The sequence below is a fragment of the Diadema antillarum genome, unplaced genomic scaffold, assembly GCF_040938485.1.
Source record: "Diadema antillarum isolate AM-2024a unplaced genomic scaffold, OU_Dant_1.0 seq00000392_RagTag, whole genome shotgun sequence".
In the NCBI taxonomy this organism is placed as follows: domain Eukaryota; kingdom Metazoa; phylum Echinodermata; class Echinoidea; order Diadematoida; family Diadematidae; genus Diadema; species Diadema antillarum.
In genome coordinates this window covers 711318-732500 of record NW_027271387.1, presented here as the reverse complement: position 1 = coordinate 732500, position 21183 = coordinate 711318, and the positions used below count along the sequence as shown (strand labels likewise).

The following is a 21183-nucleotide window of genomic DNA, read 5'->3' as shown; positions in this document are numbered from 1 at the left end:
GCAAGATTCAATTTTGGGTGAGATATGAGTAGTGAAGGCCCTTCAGTTTGCATTCTAAAATGTCAATGCTTGCTTAACGTGGGAGGCGCAAGGAAAAAACTATCAAACTTTGGGCAGTTTTGAAGGAGGGGGTACAGTAAGTCCACATTCTATTCGACTTGCACACATAAAAAAGCAATTCAGTGCTCACATTCTAATACTTTGTTCTTACACAGATACACAGCAAGACATTCACAGACACTATATACACACAAAAAGCATACCCACACACACACACACACACACACTCACTCACACACCCAGACATACAGAAACACACATATAAATATACACACACCACACACCCATACAGACACACACACACACACATACACAAGGTGGTTGCAGCACTCTATGCCTAACTAAATGTGTGCTCGCAAAGCCCAATCACGAATCTTGCAAATTAGTGGTGGATTCGCCTGGTACTGCATGCCAAATTGCCCATGTGCGGCGCAGGCTGTGCACACGATCACCGGTAGATAGTGTCTTCTTTATTTGCCGGCCGGCACGGTCGTTTTGCTCCATTCTGCTCGGTGGTTTGGAAGCTGCGGGGCTTTGGCGGGATCTTCGGGAAGGTTACTTTGGAATTAACGGACGGCAGAAAGAAGGCAGGTGCGATGGCGACAGTAGCTTGTTCGAAGAATGTGTTACATGGTGCGCTGGTGTGGAATGGATACTATGTGAAACAGGTGGATTTCACAGGTGGGTCTGGATTTCGGAAAAGATAGGAGATGAAAATGGATGGAAATATGTCCAGAGTATATTTATATGTCTGTAATATTTCTTTGAAGATTGTAAGTTTCATTGCTCTGATATGGACATGTAGATTGAACATGTGGGTCTGGTTTTTATAGACTAGCAGAAACGGCCAATTAAAAACTCTTCTTGAATGTTTGTGTCATTTCAAATAATGTGAGATTGAGTTGACTTTCTTTGATTGCTGTTGTACTTGTGTGTCATGGATGCTATATAAACAGGTGGATTTCCAGGTGGGTCTTGTTCTAACAGACCAATAGACATACTAATAGGAAAAGTCGTTGAGAGTGTGTTTATTATTCCTAATGTATTTTGTAGATTTGATTCAATTCTTGTAACCTGTTGAAGACTAGTCGCGAGTATACTCGGGCAGGTGTCTATGGGAAATTTGTGTTACATCAAAATCAGCCCGTCCTCAATGGGTTAAGTTATGGAGCAGGATGACCAACAGTCACTTGATTGACTCTAAACATAGTCATCTTATGTAGATGTGTAGAAACTGGCTTTACTTGCTCTGTTCGGCAACACCTTTGACAAGTGCGTGAGTCATGGAGAACAAGTATCAAATGAAAATGCATGAGGGTAAAGGTTACTGGGTCAGTAGTTTGATAGGCAGTAGCTGTGCAGAGGGAGCCAAAGGCTGATATTACAAGAAGCTGGATGAATTGAGGAGGAATGTCCGATGTCTGGCCAGAAATTGACAAATGAGCTGGACCTGGCAAGGTTGCATGATGAATTGCTGGGGCATGTTTCGTTGGTTGCCATGGCAGCACCAGGAGCTGAAACAACATCCCATTGTGTACAATGCAGACTTTGAACCCTTCCACTGGCTCGCAACATCGTGTAATTTCGATCATCTGGCACCCTATACCTTGCTCGTCTTGGAAGAAATAAGTAGGCACCATTGACCCAGCGTACAAACGTTACATTAAAAAAATGTCAGGTTATGAATACAAATTAATTTCATGGGCAATCATGAGCATCTGGAAATAATCAGACTTCTGCATATCAAATTATGAGAACCTAATATGAGCATGTAATAATGATAATAACTGTAATAATAATAATTATGATAGTGGACTCTTATAAAGTTCTCATTGTACTGTCTAAAAAGTTATTCATGATGCTGTGGAAACAGAAATAAATATTTATGGTACGTTGCAACATAAAGTCATAGAAAATAGAACATAAGAACAAACAAGTAAACAGGTATACATACTATAAAACGAGAAATGTTCGCATGCATTTTAATTTCACGAATTTCGCAAGCGCCAAGATTCGCGAAATTAAAATGCACGCAAAATGTCTTATCTACACTATATGCATTGAACGCAAGAGGCAATTCGCGAAAATTTCTTGCCACGAAAAAGGCCGTCGGCTCCAATTCGTGAAAATTTCGTGCCGCGAATATATCATGTTTTACAGTATCCATGTAAGCAGTTGTCAGTGTAAATTAAAAAGTTTTTTTTTTTTTTAGGTTCAATTTGACAGCATCAATTGAAGGTGCTTGTCGTAGAGATTACTTGCAAGGTTATTCAGAAGTTTTATGCCCATGTATGAAAATGTTTGTGTAGATTTTTAACACATTTAGCTGTATCAACAAGGTGTGAGAGAAAAAAAAAGAAGAGAAAAGTTTTGTGAATGTAAGATGGTCTAATAACCTGCTGTTTGTAGTTCTTGTCTGATGGATGTGATATCCTGTCAAAGATGTCTGTTGTCCATCATCATCAGGGCCATGAATTTTATGATGACAATTAGTTAATTAGGTCAAAGCGTGTCCATGGAAACATAGATTGTGGCATAAGAGAGATACGATAAAACGATGTTTCCATCTCTTTCCATTACATAAAGTTTTCTAATTTTTGTTTTAAATACTTTCTACCAGCTCTTGTCTTCCTAAACTCTTTGTCTCTCTCATTAGAAACTCAAGTTTATTTGATGTCAGTATCAGTTTAGGACAGTGAGCAGTGAAAGGGTTAATTTCATTTAACAGTCTGTAATTCTCATTCCATTCTTCATTCATCATCGTGTTTCTGCTTGTTCTTCTATCGATCTCTACAGTATTATATCCCTTTCATCTACTTGGCTTTCTTGGGAGGGGTGACCATCTTCATCTCTATGACTTTATTTGCATTATTCACATCCTTGTTATAGTCCACATGATACAAATATTTCAGGGAAAGCTTGTAAAAGTTCTGAAAAAAACAGATGATAATTCAGCGTCTGATAGAGTATGGGCAGTGTTAAAACAATGTTGTTTTTTTCCCCACTTGCCAGGAAAGTAATTGTCATATATGGGACACACAGTAATTGCGAAGATTATAAACAGCAATCAATTACTCCCCACGCAATATTATTTTACCCGATGGCCTTGACTTGCTGCAGAAAGCACAACGAGTATCCACCATCGATCTCGTCATTTTGGAGAGCAATGTGCCGGAAGAGTTCGGGACCAGACTGTATTGATTCGGCTGCAACAATATGCGTCTTCTCTTCTGCCTTAGCACGATACATGTCATGTCTTAACCTCCTTTTACTGTGCTTTTTTTTTCTGGAAAAAAGTCTCATACCCAATGTTCTCTCTCCGCCATTATCCTAATTCATGTGCAGTCTTGCTCTCGTAAACATACTTGAAATAATGGAAATTGCACACACTGGTGTCTTTGCAGCATCAGGGAAAATTGAAGTGCATTAGCATGGGCTGCCTTGAAATGTACTCACGCGATTTGCAGTTCGAAACGGCCTGTGTAATGTGTTCGCTCACGTTTTCAATGTCATTGACATTTCGTTATACCTGCGAGGGTGACATTCAATTCTATTACAACAGCACACATTGTTTATAAATCCCAGCCTGGGAATTCATAGCCAAACAGTCGCCAACATTCACTTGTTTATCGAAACAAGGTCATGTATTCTAACAGAATCTTGCAAAGGGCATGTTCAGTTCACTTGCAACAGAGTTACACATCTGCAAACAGGGATGTTCATGTATTTACACAAACTTTGGCACAAAAAAAAATACACTGATCATGTTCAAGGTATACAAGAAAAATACTTTTGTACATCAGCATTCATTACATGAACTGAAATTGTAAACATCATGAAATGCAAAACTGAAGCCTTGATGCAAAATGAGAAGACGCGCTCAGGAGAGGCAATATTACTATTGCATCAATTTTCATCTTGTATTGTCGTGAGCAATCCATGTTTCTGTACATTGGTGATTAGATGTGTCAAAGTAGCTTTTCATGTGAATGGCCTGGATTAAGGCTAGCAAGTGCAATTTGATTATATCATCAGATCCCGGGGCTCTCTCATTCATTTTGATAAGACCTAGCCATGATACAATTTATGCCACCAGAATAGAGCAGTTTCTTCAATACATTTTAAGCATCCTTTTTTTGTTTTTCAAGTTCACGAATATGCCTTCTGTTAAGCAATGGTTGTTCTTGGCAACTGGGAAGTCTGTTATATCCTTCCCTATCATAGCAGCAAGGAATGTAGAAATTAATTTAGTGAAAGCAGGCACTCAGAAAGGCTTGCTATATGCCCCTTAACCCACTGAAGACTAGTCCCTTGTATACTTGGGCAGGTGTCTATGGGAAATGCGTGTTGTAGCCAAGCAGCACATCCTCAAAGAGTTTCAGGGGGTGTGGGGGGGGGGGGGGCAATGTCAGTAGGTGTGCATAGATTGTTTAGAAAATACGTAATTTCATCAAAATTGTTGTTGGAGTACAGAATCTGCATTGCAATCGCTCCAGAACTGTCGAGTTACCATGGCGATGACAGATCTAATTCACAAGCAAGCATGTTGTACAAGCACGTGGTAATTCATCATACGCATTAGCCAGCCCAAAGAACTAGTTCTCTAGACGGTGACTCTGAACAATATGTGTATTACACCTGCTCTGTTTGCGGTAAAAGCAATTAACCATCACTGTGTGTGCTAATCAAGACCTATCATGCACAGTATCAGCTGTAATGAGTGCCATGTCCCTGTAATTTGGACATCAATTAGGTGACATGTAGCTGGGTTTGATTGCCCAAAATCGATGTACACTGTACATGTATGCAGGCTATAACACAATGTGCATGAACTGATCCAGTTGACAAACATGTTTAGCTCACAGCTTACATTACATGAAAATATAATTTTTATGTTTATCACATTATCTTGTCTGTTAACAAAGGGCATAAGTTTCCTGTTTGCTGTTTGTGAGGCGTCACCACAAAAGCCTAATGATTTCACATCAGTTTTGAGCATTTAAAATATTATAATTGCCGTGATTATGAGGGATTCAGTGATGTTCAATCAATATGATTTGTCTTACTTGATTTTTGAAAGTCTCCTAGAGAAATTATGAAAAAGCAGGCAACCATTATATTTACACAATTTCAAGAAAACTAGCATTGGAACTTAGTGGTGGTCAGTCTTTGTGGGAAGTTAGGCATGTAAGCACAATTGGTCAACACTGAACCACCATTGCTACCTTAATTCTTCAAAAATGTGGAAGGTCATATCGTCACTTTCATGACCAAGGGGCTTCAGTCAATTTTTAGGAAATAGTAACAGATAATTCAAACACCTTTGAGACTTTTTTTTTTCTCCTGTGCAGTATGTCCCTGATTGGAAATAATGCATTCTTTTTCCTATGTCAAGTTTTATTAACAAATTGGATACCAAAAGGCTGCACAGTACAAATGAGACAGGATTTACATGAAAGAGTATTTTCATTTCATTTCATTTCATTTCATTTCATTTATTCATTTTTCATTTTCAAAAGGGAATATAGGTGTACAAAACATATCATGCAAAAAATCAATATACAACTGTGTATGTAATCTTAATGTATCAAAATACAGTAGAAACACTCAATCAGTTGTGAAGCCGAGATGCATGATATTTACTCAATGTCAGAAATAGAGGGGAAGATAAAATGCAGAGCTTGTAATACGCATTCCCCTCAAAGTTGTTATTGATAAAATGTAGAAAAATTAAGAATCTCAGGATTGAAGCAGGCAGAATAAATGGGAGAAGAAGACGATGAAGAGAGAGAGAGAGTTTGTGTAAGGATAATAGTTCTTTCACATCTAAGGTAGAAATGGTAGACTTCTCTTGGATTTTATGTTCTAGAATATAAGATTTCTGCATTTTGAGAAAAAAAAAGTTGCTAAGGCATCTGCACTAACCCTTAAAAAACCACTCTGTGTTGCCGACGAATCTCTCAGGACTCATTTGTACTTTGCGTGTGAATCACTTGCTATGTGGACGTGCCACAGGACACCCAAAAAGGGGGGCTTTTAAGGTGGTATAGCTATGTCTCCTATTTCAGGATCACAAAAAATGGGGAGGGGGTGGGACCTCAGAGAGTCATGCAATGCTTTCTAAAACCAGCACTATCTCTCAGATTTCACAAAGACCTCTTTGCAGCATGCAGCATGCAGCTGGCCGGGCGTTGGAAATCAGACAACGTGCCGGTCAACTTGATTCAATGCACTCTGTGTAATGCAACAACTTCCTGACACGCTTCACCGAGTCGGGTTTCATTTAACACCAGCTGCAGCGGTAGTCACTCATTGAATGACCTTTGATTCCCCGTTTGATAGGTCCTCAAGAGAATGAAAGCAAGACAGAAGTGATTCTACTTTGCAGTTCCAAGATTCAAGGGTGTGATTTTAAAGAGAGTGAGAAATTTAAGAAACTAAGTCAGGAATATCAAATGCTGTGTTATTACATGACAAAAGAAGTTTGAAGAAAAGTTTGCATGAGTTGCCCCTTTCAGAAATGTGGTTTGCTTTTGCAAGATTATGTGAATGAGTTGGCTGCTACATTGCAAAGAAAAATCTAACAGGAATTTTCATGGATGGGACTAAGGAGAATGATTTTGTATTATATTTGTGGAAGTCATGAATGCTTGAAAATGTCAAAAGCAGCCTGGCTTCTGCTTTGGTTCATTCTGAAAAAAAAAGAAGAAAAAAGGACAAAAAGAAAAAAGGAGCAAATGTGCACTTACATATTCAAAGAAAAGACATTCACTTCAAAGATAATAATCAAGATTTTGTTGCCGCTTCCATAAATGAATTGTCTTTTTTTATTACAGTATCTGCAGTGTTTATCCACTGCATGTCTTCGTTCTCATGGATGAAAAATATTACTCATGCCCGACCTGAACCGTCATTGAGGGAAATGGCGGCAATGCTTAATGGAAAGAGTTAAGTCTACATCCATTAGTGGCCTGATTGACTGTATGCGGGATGATGGTAGAATACCAGCTCACCTTTCTCTGTAAATATTTGTTGGCGCTCCTGGTTATCTTGTTGTAATCATCATCTCTCCCCCGTCCTCTATGTTATGTCTGCATCAGGACTATTTTCACTGCTTGCGTAAACAAGTCTCGGGGGAGCTGCCACAAGATGTTTATTCAATGAATTGTTTGTGCCACATTAATTTCAAAAAGAAAAATGATAATATTTATCACAGAGGACCTTTTCGGAGAGGTGTTATTCTTTTTTTTTTTATTCAAAGACTTACATTGTTTGATTCAGTCCCTTGAAGCCTACCCCCTTTTTTCCCCAACAGCCAGAGCACCAATGGAACAAATATGAAGTATTTCTCATGTTCATATATGAAGCATCCTTTTGTGAATACCCACTAAGCGTACATGCACATGATATCATGATATACAATCTTACTGTCAAATCCTTTATAGTTTCTTTCTTTTGAGGTTGTTGCATCAATGCCATTCATTTTGTGTTTGTCATATCTCATAACGATCAATTCATGTCTGTCACCATTTCTGATGCTGGGGTTATGCTTTGATCATGATGACAGACTTTGTTTGACAGATGCAGCTACCAAGGAATATATCCAGTTTTCTTTTCTATGTCATTCACATTGATCGAAAAAAGTTGCGCACGATCGCCCGGCAAGCTGAGTGTGCAGCGTAAGGTTTTCCAGACTAAACACAGCTAGGAAGGAAGGCAGAGTGTTGTTTGTTGCTGTGGGTCAGCTTTCCTCCGCTTCCATGGCAACCGCCGAAATCCCAACTGGGATGCCTTTGCCTTCATCTTGATGGGGAGAGCATTTATTAATGTGAAGCTCGCTCGCATTCATCATGTCTGCAAGGTTGGGAAGCCCTAGGCTTAGGAGAATTCATGTTTCAAGAGAGATGTCTAACATACCTACATCTGTATTATAAATTCATTCTGTAGCATAGGCATTTCTCACTCAAGGAAATATGTGTACTGTCATTTCATTTCATTTCTTTATTTGTCCAAATTATGTATAAGAACATGGCATGGAAAATTGGTTTTGTCGCACATTCATAAACACATCTTGACAACAGATAAACAACAAATTACATTACATATAACATCGAATGAATACTCAAACAAATATGGGGAACTAAACATATATCAAAACACAAACTATCCTCATGTGGTGAGCGTGCAAAGAAAAAAAAATATATATATACATACACAAAAAACTAAAAAAAGAATCAACTACTGCAAAAACATTTTGCAGTAGTTGACTGACTATGACTGGCAGTGTATTTCATGTCTGATTCCTTCCAGTAATTCTAAATTCAGCCATGCACAATGGATGTGTTGCTGTTGCTCAGCACCAATGGGAAATCTGTGTTACAAGATAATCCCAGCTGAGAGAGAGATAGAGTTAGAAAAAAGGAAAGACATTTGATTTTGGAGTGAAGAGCGCAATTGAGGAAGCAGGAGCATTCCTTTCCCCTTAGCACGCATAATATTTTGTAACCATGTCTTATCTGCCCGGAATCCCCCCCCCCCCCCCCATACTCATTGGAAACTACCTCACTGGGCATCCCTTGATTAACATCCCCAGTCGAGAGGAATGGCTGTATGGATTGAAAGATGCGGTATCCAACCAGCGTGGGAGTGATGCTCTCCCGTTACCACCCTGTCAACGCCCTCCAGTTATCGTAATATATCCGACCGAGGGAGGAAAAATCCCGTTTCTATGAAAGCCAGCAAATTAGTCCATAAACTGCCAATATCCTCTGTACCATCTGTTCACTCATCTTGTAAGCATACAGGTCATGCACAAATCATTTGTTAGGGGCAGGAATCGTGCCTGAGGATAATCTGAGAAAAGGTGGGTGGGAGTTTTGGGAATGCTACTTCCTGGAAGCGCCCTGTGTGGAATGCACAGATGAATGATCTCTGTGATTCTCAAGAAGTAGTTACAGGATGCTGGGTCACCATGATATAGTTACTGAAACACTGGTTTGCTGAGACTTAAAAGGGGAATGCACCAAGTGGTTCTATGAAAACTAACACTAAAAGACATAAGGTGAAATTATGAATTTGAATTGGACACTTTCATTTGATACATCAGAATGTAATTTCATTTCTAGCCTCCCTCTTAATGTCATGGTCTGAATATGGAATGGCTAAAGTGAAGTTACAGGATGATATGGCCATGCCAATGGCACAATTTCAATGTACTTTGATTGCACTACTCAGCTCAATGTACTACTAATATATTTTGTATTATACTTTATGACTTTGTACTTTGTTAAAATTTCTCAACAATATGAATTGACAAATGTAATCTTTTTGCCATGTACCACTTTTTGTTTGTGCTAAATAAAGTTTAACTAAATTGAATTTTTGAACATCATGAACTTGAGGTGCCAAGGTAGCCATGTCACATCTGGGCGTGTCCCCTAGGCTACCAAATTTTACACTGAACACTAGCATCCAGTGTTTGAAGAGATACAAAATATGCGTCGATGCATATTTTGTATCCATAATCCCCATGTAGAATAAAGTCAGTCCCCTTTGTCATTCTAATGAATTTTCCACAAATGAGTCCATACCGTGGCTTTCAGAAAGAACTCCTATGTCACCCCAGAGTGTCATAAATGTTCCTGTCTCCGTCGTTTTTCAGATGAGAAGAAGAAGCGAGTTCTCTGTCGGGGGTGCAACAAGGCGTGCAAAGGAGAGGTGCTGAGGGTTCAGGATGACTTCTTCCACATCAAGTGCTTCAAGTGTTGCCGTGAGTAACCAAATGTCCTCTCATCTTCTCTGCCCCCTCCTCCTCCTCCTCTTCTTCTCCCTCCTTGATAAAGATGTTATGTTTTCATCTCTCTTTTTTTTTTAGTATATCTTATCACACTTCAGTTCTTAGTATTCTCTTGCGTCGGATGCTTAACTGTCATGGACAGAGTGTGACCAGATGGGCAGATTATAAGGAACCTCTGGTCCAATGTACTTTTTTTCTTTTTCAAAGTGGCCCTTTCTCTTATCATATCAACCATGCATACCCTTGTTTGGCAAGTTCGAGTGAGGGGCCGCAGTTCAAATTGTACACATCCAGCGGTAGACAAGATAAACAGGCTGAAAATCATTCACAACCCTTCCCCATTCCGTTTCTGGTGGTCTGTAGACATTCGAGTTTAAACCCTGATTTATTTCAGTGAGTCATCAATGAGGACAATATATTTCTCCCCCCTATTCAGTCCTTGGAGGATTTTTTCCTCCCTCTCCTGAGCAAATTTCCTGTCTCAATCTTCCTCAATGCCCCCTCTCAATTCCAGGTATCACAAAATGTCCCCTTCATGTTCAGCTCATGCATTATAACTGCGGCATTTTCATTTACGATTGAGACCTCTTTGTCTGAGGGCATTTTTTTTTTCAAATGCCTTCGAATACCAATGCAAACACAAGATGGAAATGCAAGAAAAGTACATTTCTCCCAACCAAACTCATGTGCAGTTTGAGGTTACTGTAAATATGGCTAGTTCTCATTGTTTATACATCCTTTGAATTTGAAAGAAGATTGTAATCTGGGTACCATGGGAGCACTCTGTAGAGGGTTGTAATTTCAACTGTAATTGGAAACAACAGACCAAATCCAATTTTCCTTTTATGATAGCATTGTCAGTCACATCATGCTTATTCTATGAATGAATTATGCTTATACCTGTCCATGATATTTCTTCTAGTTTCTTCTATTGCAATATCAATGGGTTTTTTTTCCTGTACTCTACTTACATAGTATCTTCCAGCAGTCATTGTAATAAGTTATTAAGTCCATAATCATCATTACCAATCTGTTTGTGCTTGACATCGATGGTGTTGTGAAGTTCTGGTGCTGAGGGGTTAATATCACAGATGTTACAAGAAATAGCAGTGATCATTACCAATGTCACTGATCCTGGCTTTCTTAAATTTCTCTTCTTACATTTCACCCATTGAGGATAATATCCTCGTCATTCATGTTTCATTCTCACTTCTCTCTCTTCTCCTCTTTGTAATCTGTCTAACTCTTCTTGCCTCCTCTCTTAATTCCCTTTTTTTTTCTCTCTTGCTCTAGCCACATTGTTTTACCTTTTACTTTCATGCCATCATCATCATTTTTTTTCTTCATAATGATCTCATGTTACTTTTCTCAAATCATATCTTTTTCCCTATGCCTCCTTTTTAGTCTCTACACATGTATATCTCCCTTTCAAGCTAGTTGTATCTCCCGCTTTAATCTCTCCTTATCATCTGTCTGTCTGTCTGTCTGTCTGTCTGACTATCTGTAGTCTCATCTTTCTTTCTTTGTCTCTCTCTTTCTGATATTCTTTATCTCTTTCTCTCTCTGTACGTGGTCATATATGTTTCTGGTAAGGTGTGGTATCCATCTTTTTATTTCCTTTTTCTAATCACATCTTCTCTCATTTCTCCCTTTATCACATTATATACCTCCCTTCCAATATAACCATTCTCTCCTTTATCAATCTGTCTATCTGTTCATTTGTCTGTCTGTCTGTCTGTCTGTCTGTCTGTCTATCTGTCTGTTAGTATCTCTATCTGTCTATCTATCCATCTATCTTATCTTATCTATCTATCTATCTATCTACCTATCTATCTATCTACCTATCTATCTATCTATCTATCTATCTATCTACCTATCTATCTATCTATCTATCTATCTATTTATCTATCTATTTATGTATTTATTTATTTATCTATCTATCTACCTATCTATCTATCTATCTATATATCCATCTATCTTATCTCATCTATCTATCTATCTATCTATCTATCTATCTATCTATCTATCTATCTATCTATCTATCTATCTATCTATCTATCTATCTCTTGTGACTAATGTCTTGTATGTTTCACCTTTGTTGAGGGGCTTGTAACTATGGTTGTGTCTTTTCCTCTTATTCCTGGTCTATTTTTCATGCCTGAGGAGCACTCCGTGTCTCCGGGCCTCACGTAGGATGTAGTGCAAGACTTCCAATGCCGAGGCTAAAAAATTGATTTATAGACACTTGAAGTACACGCAAGATAGCTCATGAGGAAGAGATAACGCCTCTCCAAGCCATCATGGCTCCATCCCCCTCCACTCCCCTCCTCCCCCCCCCCCCTTCCTCCCCTGTGGGATGATGTTGTATGGAGGATGTACAGATGTGTACATATTATGTAACTGGGGCACCGACAATAGGAGTGCGTGTGTGTTTGGCTATCCCCCGTAACATTGGGCGTGGGTGGTAATAGCTTGAGGTCGTGGGAGGGTGTATCCGCAGGAGATGTGAAAGTGGTTTCTACATTCCCGGCCGAAAAGTTGATTGCAGAGTGCTGCTGAACTTGTTTGGTCGCACTCAAGGTGATGGCTTTGTTCCATCGGATGAGAAACAAATGGGTGCCGAGAATTTACTCTGAGGAGCAATTTTCAGTCGGATTCACCTGCTAAAAGAAGTCCTGATATAGGAAAAGAGACATGATTTACCTCAGTCTCTCATAGCCAGTGTAGTGGATGTATGTTGTGGAACATCTATTCATCTATGTTTTGTTGGCACAGACAATCCCATGATATGTGCATACAAAGTTTTCTTGTGTCATCAATTGCAAAGAATAATTCCAAACTATCTACAGTACAGTTTTGTTACATCAGTAAAGGACAATTCATAATTGTTTAAAGAATTGTTCTTCAATGAAATACAATCCATAATTAGACTGTAATCAAGTAAATTTGCAGCAGCAAGTGCACATAAAATTCTCACTTTTTCCAAGAACAATTTAACCAAATTAAAAAAAGTATGGCTGTGTTGGTGACATCAAATTTTTAAGGCATTAACAAAATACTTCCTGAACACCACTGCAAAGATAGTGATTTCAAAAGTTTGACATTTCCTGTTCCGAAAACAGAATAAACGTGAAGCAGCACATGCCTCTCAGTTGATGAATAAATTAGGGTTCAATTTTCATTATTTGATTCATCACGGCGTATGAAAAGCAGACACGCACTAATCATAAATACATTTCCAGAAATCATGCCCCAGAGTTTCGAGCCATCAATCCCAAATGTAATGTGACAGTCCAGATTATCGGGAGTCAGCGTAATTATATGCCAGTTGATCACGTGCCAAGCCTAATGTCACTTTCATTGCCGGGATCTTCTCCTTTTTGCGCTCTCTCTCTCTCTCTTTTGTTTCGTATGTTTCGTGCAGCTTTTAACATTAGCCTGCACATCCGTGAAGTAACGAAATGGTTTTTCAATTAGGATGTGCGTGAATCATGGTGATGTAAACAGCCAGTACTTGAGCACCTGTCGTGATCCGTGTACGTGTACCTGTCTAGGTTTCTTTTTTCTTTTATTCTTTTCTGTTTTTCAAACTTCATGCGCCGTGGTCACATGCTTGACTTGATGAATAATGTGCCAAGTGTGCAGTCTGTAACCCACCATAAAAACCACACTACTTTAATTGCAAAAGGAAGCAAGTGACAAAATTGCAATTCTTGGACATGAGCAAAATGTATCTGTGACTTTATATATTGACATTAGTGAAATAATTGCATTGTCATTATGTCTTGATGCAAGAGGGTACAGAGTTTCTCCTCAAGAGTTGGCACTCAATTGGAACAAACCCTGTCCACTCAAAAACATTAAAATCTTAGATTCGGATGCTTTGTCACTTGCTTCCTTTTGCCACAGTAGGCCAAATCAGGGTACCAAACAGTCAAAGGTAAATGGTAGATGGCAGTTTGTTCCCAGAGTAGTTTGCAAGTGAAATCTCTGTTCATTATACAGGCTTGTAGAGTAGTTACAAGGAGAAAAAAAAAATCTCCTGCAAGCTATGAATTGCAGGAAGTTAATGTTAAACATTTAAATTGATAAGAGTGAAAATATAGATCTGAATTAAAAGATGTCATATACCTCTAGGAGCAGCTAGTGATTTTAAACAATCACCACCATACTTTTCCTTAGCTTTATGTTCTTGCCACACAATTTTCAAGTAATGTTTGATAATAAATCATTGTATCGTGGACAATTTTAAATGTAAAATGACAAGTGAACGTTGCAGTGTTTCATTCATAGTTCATTTTCTTTTAAAGATGTAAGAGTTAGCATTGGCCATGTGATTAACTGAAACCAATTAGAGATTTGGTGAATTGTTTGATCTGTAATCCTTTATCATTTAAACTATATTGAAGGCATAATTTACCCTTTGCAGATGAAACAAAAACCCAGCATTAGTGTTTTAAAATAGTTCTAAAATGCGAGTTAGGGATAGAAACAACCACCGTAAAGATTTGAATTGGTAGAATTAATGTTAAGTATTGTTAAATATACAAAATGTGTACAAACAATAGTTATAATAAAAATGCTTCCAGACTAAACCGCCTGCAGTTACGGTTTCTTCAGAAAAATACAGATATCTCCTTATATTTTAGGCTTTTAGATTTTATGTGATAGGATGTTTTGTGGTACAACAGACCTAACACATCCTATATGCGTTAAATGTCATGTCTTGAAAATTTTTTTAAATCACTGTTCCAAAAGGTAAACAGGACCTTTAATCTTTGTAAACTTTTAGTTTTTTTATTTACATTTTTTTTTCGTGCAGGAAAAAGTACATGTCTGTCAACTGCTGTGATTGTTAATTGTTGTATTTACAATCAGTGATATATGCTGAATGTCATTCTCATGTACCCACAGAATAGCTGCTGCACTTAATGTACCAAAATTGTTTCTGAAGTAAAGAAATCTGAACATATGGCAGAGAGGGAATCAGGATTTATGGTAGAGCCTCACAATGTTCTCTTAATGGCTGCAGTGCTCAGCGGTACTCTGTCTTCCTCGGCGCTCAATTTTGCCAGGAATGTTTATTTGCTAAAGGAATGGTCTGGCCTGGGACAATGGCTGGTGAGCCTGTTTTAACCCGTTGAGGACGAGCTGATTTTGATATTACATGCATTTCCAGTAGACACCTGCTGGAGTATACACAGGACTAGTTTTCAATGGGTTAAAGTAAGGGCGATGAGTATACATGTTTTTATGTTTCATTTGAAGTAAAGCCAACAAGTGATAAGAAGTGCATACCTGTGTTTTGATGCCATTTCTTCATGTTATTCTGTTATCATTATGCTTTTAATATCAAGGTTTCTTAAAGGTAGAATTCATTGTAAATGTGTTTTATCCACACACACACACACACCCAAACCTTCTTGAAAACAGTGTCATTTAGGCCCTATATATATTTTGGACCTACCATCATTTAGTTTTGTTGCAGAATTATCAAAGACCACTAAATTTGCTGAATGTAAATTTGATCTTTAAATTGGCCACATGTTCTTAGAAAATTGCATATTGTGTTCTTATTTCAAATTGACACATCTTTTCACTCTCTTCTAGTTTTGTGCAGAATATTTGAATTTAACCAATTCCATTTTCTCCAATAGAAGATATGTAGTAAACATATGTAGTGTGTGAGAAAATGATGATTTCTACAAATGATATTCAGGGTTTTCATTCTGATAGTTTCTTTTTCGTCATGTTTGTGCAAAGACCTCCCTGATGCCGTAAAATTGTGCGCAGGCCAACCTGTGCAGTGCACGGCTGTGAGATGATTGAGTTAAGTTGTTGGACGGGGAATTCTGTCAGTGGATGGGTACGGCCGCACAAAGATCCCAAATGAAATAGCTGCTGAATCCCCCCACGCAAGCACCATCTATGCCAGTAATCCAACCTAAATTGGAGATGCTTTGACGAGGCTGTACAGCTGAGGTTCACAAAGCACAATATTTTCATAACTCTTAGTGATAGAATGAGAGAGAGAGAGAAGACATAGATAGATTGATAGATAGAGAGAAAGAGTGAGAGAGAGAATAAGATAAATTTAATTATATATATAGAGAGAGAGAGGGAGAGATAGAGAAGAGAGAATATGAACAGTTGTCTGCTGAGAGCCGATGAAATTTGACCAATCCGAGCACATTACGGTGTGCAACCAGAAAAAAAACAAAACAACTCCCTGCCATCTTGTTTGGGCTTGTTCCTCAAATTACGCACCGTCCAGTCATTTGTTGGTAATACAGTCTGCGGCATGTTATGCCAATTTGTTTTGAATGAGCCAGCCTGACCCAATTCTGTATGCAAAGACATACAGTTGTATTCATGGTATGCACAAATTTCATTCAGTTTGGAGGTATGGCTGTCTGAGAGAGAATAATTCTCTTTGCTCTTTCTCTTTCTATCCCTCTATCTCTCTCTCTCTGACCTTCTTTCTTTTTCATCCAGTCTGTCCACATCAAACTGAACAAATATTGCCAGATATGGTTAGAATATGTAATATTTTGCAGTGAATGCTACAGTATTATGAAGAGATGAATAGTCTGATGAGAAATGAAGCAGCTACTAGCTAAGGTCTTTTTCATTTTTTTTTTCAGAATCTGCACGTCATGTCTCTTTAATATCTTCAGAGACTGCATGTTATGTCTCCATGTGATGCTTAACCCATTGAGGACGGTTTGTTTTTGCTACAATATGCATTTCCCATAGACACCTGCCCGAGTATACTTGGGACTTATCTTCAACGGGTTAAGGATATGATTTAAAGTGTGCAGAGCATATTTGTGGATAAAGTCTTCATAAACTCCTTTATGTGTAATTGGGCATTATTTCTTTTAGAACATGGGGTTATGTCGTATCCTAGTTATGCCTTCGTTCTAAATAGTCACAGGTAATTATTTATCAGAAAAACAAAAGGTAATACAGAAAACTGAATGAGAGTTTGCAGATATGGAGTTTCTAGCTGTTACAAGAGCCCTGCAATTAATAGAGAACTATAAAAGCACTCTGAGAGTGCAGACCTCAGCCAAGCACTTCATTTCCAACCGTACACAATACATGCATGCAGTGCTGATAATTGCCCCTGTGTTTCTTAATAGGGAGCTTTAGATTTTGACGCGCGGACGTTTGAGCTGACGCTTGCGCTGGACGTTCTCCTCTCCCTGCGTCGTGTGGAAAAGTAGCTTTAGATTACGCTGGGACGCAACGTATAAAAAATAAAATCGCGCCCCATATGATCAGGGCATGAAGAAGCTCTCTACGTCGCAAACTGTGCGGACGTGAAAATAGCCCAGTACGTGTAGTGAAAAACTCAGGCGACGCAAGCTAAAAATAGATTGACTTTACGCGCGCTACTGCGCACACTCAGAACATGTCTTTTTCATTTGAACGTCCGCGCGTCTAAAATCTAAAGCTCCCTAATGATTACTATGAAGCCTTTCTGTTGTGTCTCAGAGACTACTGCATCACATCAGCAGCTACAAATCTGTAGCTGCATGCTGCACCTCAAGTGCATGCTCAATGCGCGTATGCACACTTCAAATATGCACAGCTTGAGCTCCGTATTTTCTTGGCCCTATTTACATATGATAATACTTCAAATATATATATATATCTATATAGATCCAGATGGCTATCTGGATTGCTACTAGAATTTTATCATCTGTTTCTTGTTTTACTATCAACTTTTCCTGTAATTTTTATCCACATTCATTTATAACATTTATGGTAGTTATTTGCAAACAGACAGACAGACAAACAAACAAACAAACAAACAAACCAATGCTGACAAAAGCCTATTAATAACCTCTTTGGAGGAGGTAAAAAAAGTATATATGTGATCGTGCACCTCAAAACGAACATAAAGTCGCACACACTGATTTTGCGTGAGGACTGAAAATAAGTGAAATGGGTCAACCTAGCCGAACTTGACTTTTTCATATTTTCTGAAAGAGCAGGTCTTCTTTTACATTATGCTACAATTTGGTTTCACAAAACGGGCAGGAAAGTGTGGTTTTTTAGCAGTTTATCTCGAACATTTTTGGTGGAATAGTGTGATTAGGTGTGTCTTTAAAATCCCTTTTTCATTTCTGAAAAACCTTGTCCACAATCTTCACTTTCAACTCTAATAACTTTTGAAAGGATAGTGCTAATGCTTTGAAAGTTGGCATTAATTACGGACAGCATGTGTTAATGAGGCATGCTTAATTTCACTTTAATCTGATAATCTCTTCATTGTTGTTACTCTGGTGGTTTACTTCCTGTTTTTTGTCCCATTCATCGCACAGCCAGCACGGTTTGGTAAAGATTAAGCGCTTGAATAGACACAGTACTATAGAGCCTCTTTTCTCAGTTCACACTTTTCCTGAGTTTGTGCTTTCTTTCCTATATTTAGATAGGTTAGGAGAGTCCATTTGATTTGAGTTATACATCATTTTAAAGCTTAAAGTCTGCTCTTTCAGAATATGGTCTTAACTATAAATTCCTGTCTGGCGACTTTTTGTTTGTTTTGAGGTGCAGGGTCACATATAATCAGCCATCTATGGTTCAAAATCTCATTTCTCTGGTTACCTCCTATTGTGGCATGACTTGAAAAGGATGTAGTCTGAAGCCTCTCCCCCCACTGACCTCATAATTCCCTCGGCCATCGTCAACAAGTTGGCCTCACGGGGAATCCATCCCGCAGTGCCCAGGTTTGATTTCAGACGCGATGTCAACGTGCGACCTCCTTTCTAAGGGACAACGGCTTGCCTCCGGTCGGCCGGTGCGCTAATGTATGCAAATTTATGCATAGTTCTTCCCCTGAGCCCCTCCTTTAAACAAGATGTCTGATCAGATCTCTCCATTCCCAGTGTATAGATTTCATTTATTAGAATCCAGTGTGTATGTACAATTTGTTGTTATTTCAGGAAAGCCCTGTGCATGCAACCATTTTGCTTGTCAGGAATACTCTTGGTAAGAAAGACTTGAATACACTTGAGTACATTGTATGCAGGAAACTGCCCTTGTTGTAAAGGTTTGCCTGAATATTTAGATGTGTAGGGGGAAAAAAAAACTCTTTGTGAAAGGTTTCCATAAAGTTGGAAAGTGGCTTGAAACTGGTACTTTTCTGTGTACATTACACCACTTATTAATTTACCGTATTTTTAGATATCTATTTTTCATCATAAAAGTCAATCAAATAGGGCTCTCGAATTTTGAGTATCAAACATTTATTGTGCTGCTTGTATTGTGTCATATGTGACCGTGCATCGCAAAACGAACAAAAAGTCGCACGAACTGATTTTGTGTGAGACCTGGAAATAGGTGAAATAGGTCAACCTAGCCAATCTTGACTTTTTCATATTTTCTGAAAGAGCAAGTCTTCTTCTCCATTATACTACAGTTTGGGATCATAAAATAACGAGGAAATTGGGTTTTAAGCAGTTTTTCTGGAACACTTTTTGGTAGAATAGTGTGATTAGGTGTTTCTCAAAGAGCCATGTTTTCATTTCTTCAAAACCCTGTCCATGCTCATCACTTTCAACTCCAATATCTTTAGAAGGGATGATGCTACTGCTTTGAAAGTTGGAGTTGATCATGAACAGAATGTGTTGATAAGGCATGTGCAAATTCAGCTTAATCTGATAATTCCTTCATTGTTGTTGGTCTGGTGGTTATCATCCTGTTATTTGTTCCATTCATCGCACAGCTAGCGCGCTTGGTAAAGATTAAGCGCTTGAATAGACCCTGTTCTTCAGAGCCTCCTTTCTCAGTTCACACTTATCAAGAGTGTGTACTTTCTTTCCAATATTTAGATAGGTTAGGAGTGTCCATTTGAATTGAGTTATATATCATTTTGAAGCTTAGAGTCTGCTCTTTCAGAATCTGACCTCAACTAAAAATCCATGTCTGGTGACTTTTTGTTTGTTTTGTGGCGCAGGGTCACATATTGTGACATAGTTTTGCCTTTGTAAAGTCTTTGGTTTATCCTGATGGTACATTGACCATGATAAAAAATGCATTTGTGTATAAACAATTACTTGATGTTGCTATTTTTAGGGTGATGTGATAGAGGTTTTGATTATTAGAAAAATCTCTACTTTGTCAAATTGCTCCTGGATATGTCAGGCTGCCAGATATTTCAAAATATTCTTGTTTAGTAAGAAGAGATCTTCTCCTATTCTGTAGCATGCCCACTCGAAACGAAATCAACTGGAAAATTTTGTCTGATTGCGGAAATTGATTCCATATTTGAAACCGAATCTCGTTGTTGATGCTCCCTGGTATTCTCGCGGAGTCCAGAGATTTTTGTCCGTTTGCGGGAACAATTTCTGGTATTTGTCCCTGGGATGAAATGCCCACACACCTGCAGGGGCGATGGAGTGAAAAACTCAGGGTCTGGTCACGCGCGGGGTCTGATGGAATTTTGTTCAATTTCTTTCAATGTTTCCCTGCTGTGAAGTCCTTGTTGTTAGGAGGGTGTGACATGTTTTTTCTCCCCGATGTTCCAGTTTCACATCTAATCGACTTTGCTAGCATGGCAAGAGGTATGGCCCCAAAGACAAGACATTATTCTAAGTATGTCATTGCATCAACTCAGCTCTAAAAGTGGAAAGAATGCCAAGTCTGAATTAGAATGGAAAAGCGACTCCCCCTTTTTTTTCAAAAATGGAAAGTTAGATGGAAAAAGGAGAGCGAGAAAAAACACAAAAAGGTTTGTATTGGATCAGAAGCAGCATGGCTAGAATTTTGACGGCACTGCAGCTCAGCTGTAAGCAGCTGCAGTTCGACATTCGGTGTCTGAGAAATCGGCAAAGTGCAGCTACCCTCTCCATGAGAAAACATTCGCAGTCGCTCATTTGGCGACGTTAGGAAGAGTGAAGGCCGATGGCGCGGTGTGGGTGTTTGACTTTTTGCAAGGTCTGAGTGTGTATTGTGGATGGCAGACACGTTTTGTGCAGTTCAATTCCGCAGGGATTGCACAATGAAATCATTTAGCCAGACCCCCCTGCGTTGCCATCATGACTTAAGCTGTGCTGTGTGTATTCATCACTTTATACATTTTGACAATTGGGACGCTCTGTGTGAAAGCGATTTATGTGTTTTGCCCTGCTCTTATTTTGTGTGAATGTAGGTTTCTTGTTAGGAAACATGTCTGAAGTATTTTTAACAAAAAAAAATAAGGTCATGTATAAGATATAGTCACAGAAATGTGTTGGATATCCAAAATATATTTTCTACAATTTTGAAGCTTGAGGTTGTGAATTTTCTTCAATTTGAAGAAAATTCATACCTCAACC

At 38.6% G+C, this 21183-nt stretch overlaps 1 protein-coding gene across 1 annotated transcript in view; it reads left to right on the top strand.

The window, feature by feature from the left end:
• LOC139731997 (actin-binding LIM protein 2-like) overlaps window positions 1-21183 on the top strand; it is a 226290-nt gene that overhangs the window by 114722 nt on the left and 90385 nt on the right. Inside the window, exon 2 of the mRNA XM_071642870.1 lies at window positions 9722-9829. Coding sequence (XP_071498971.1) covers window positions 9722-9829 — 108 coding nt within the window. The remainder of the gene's footprint in view (window positions 1-9721; window positions 9830-21183) is intronic.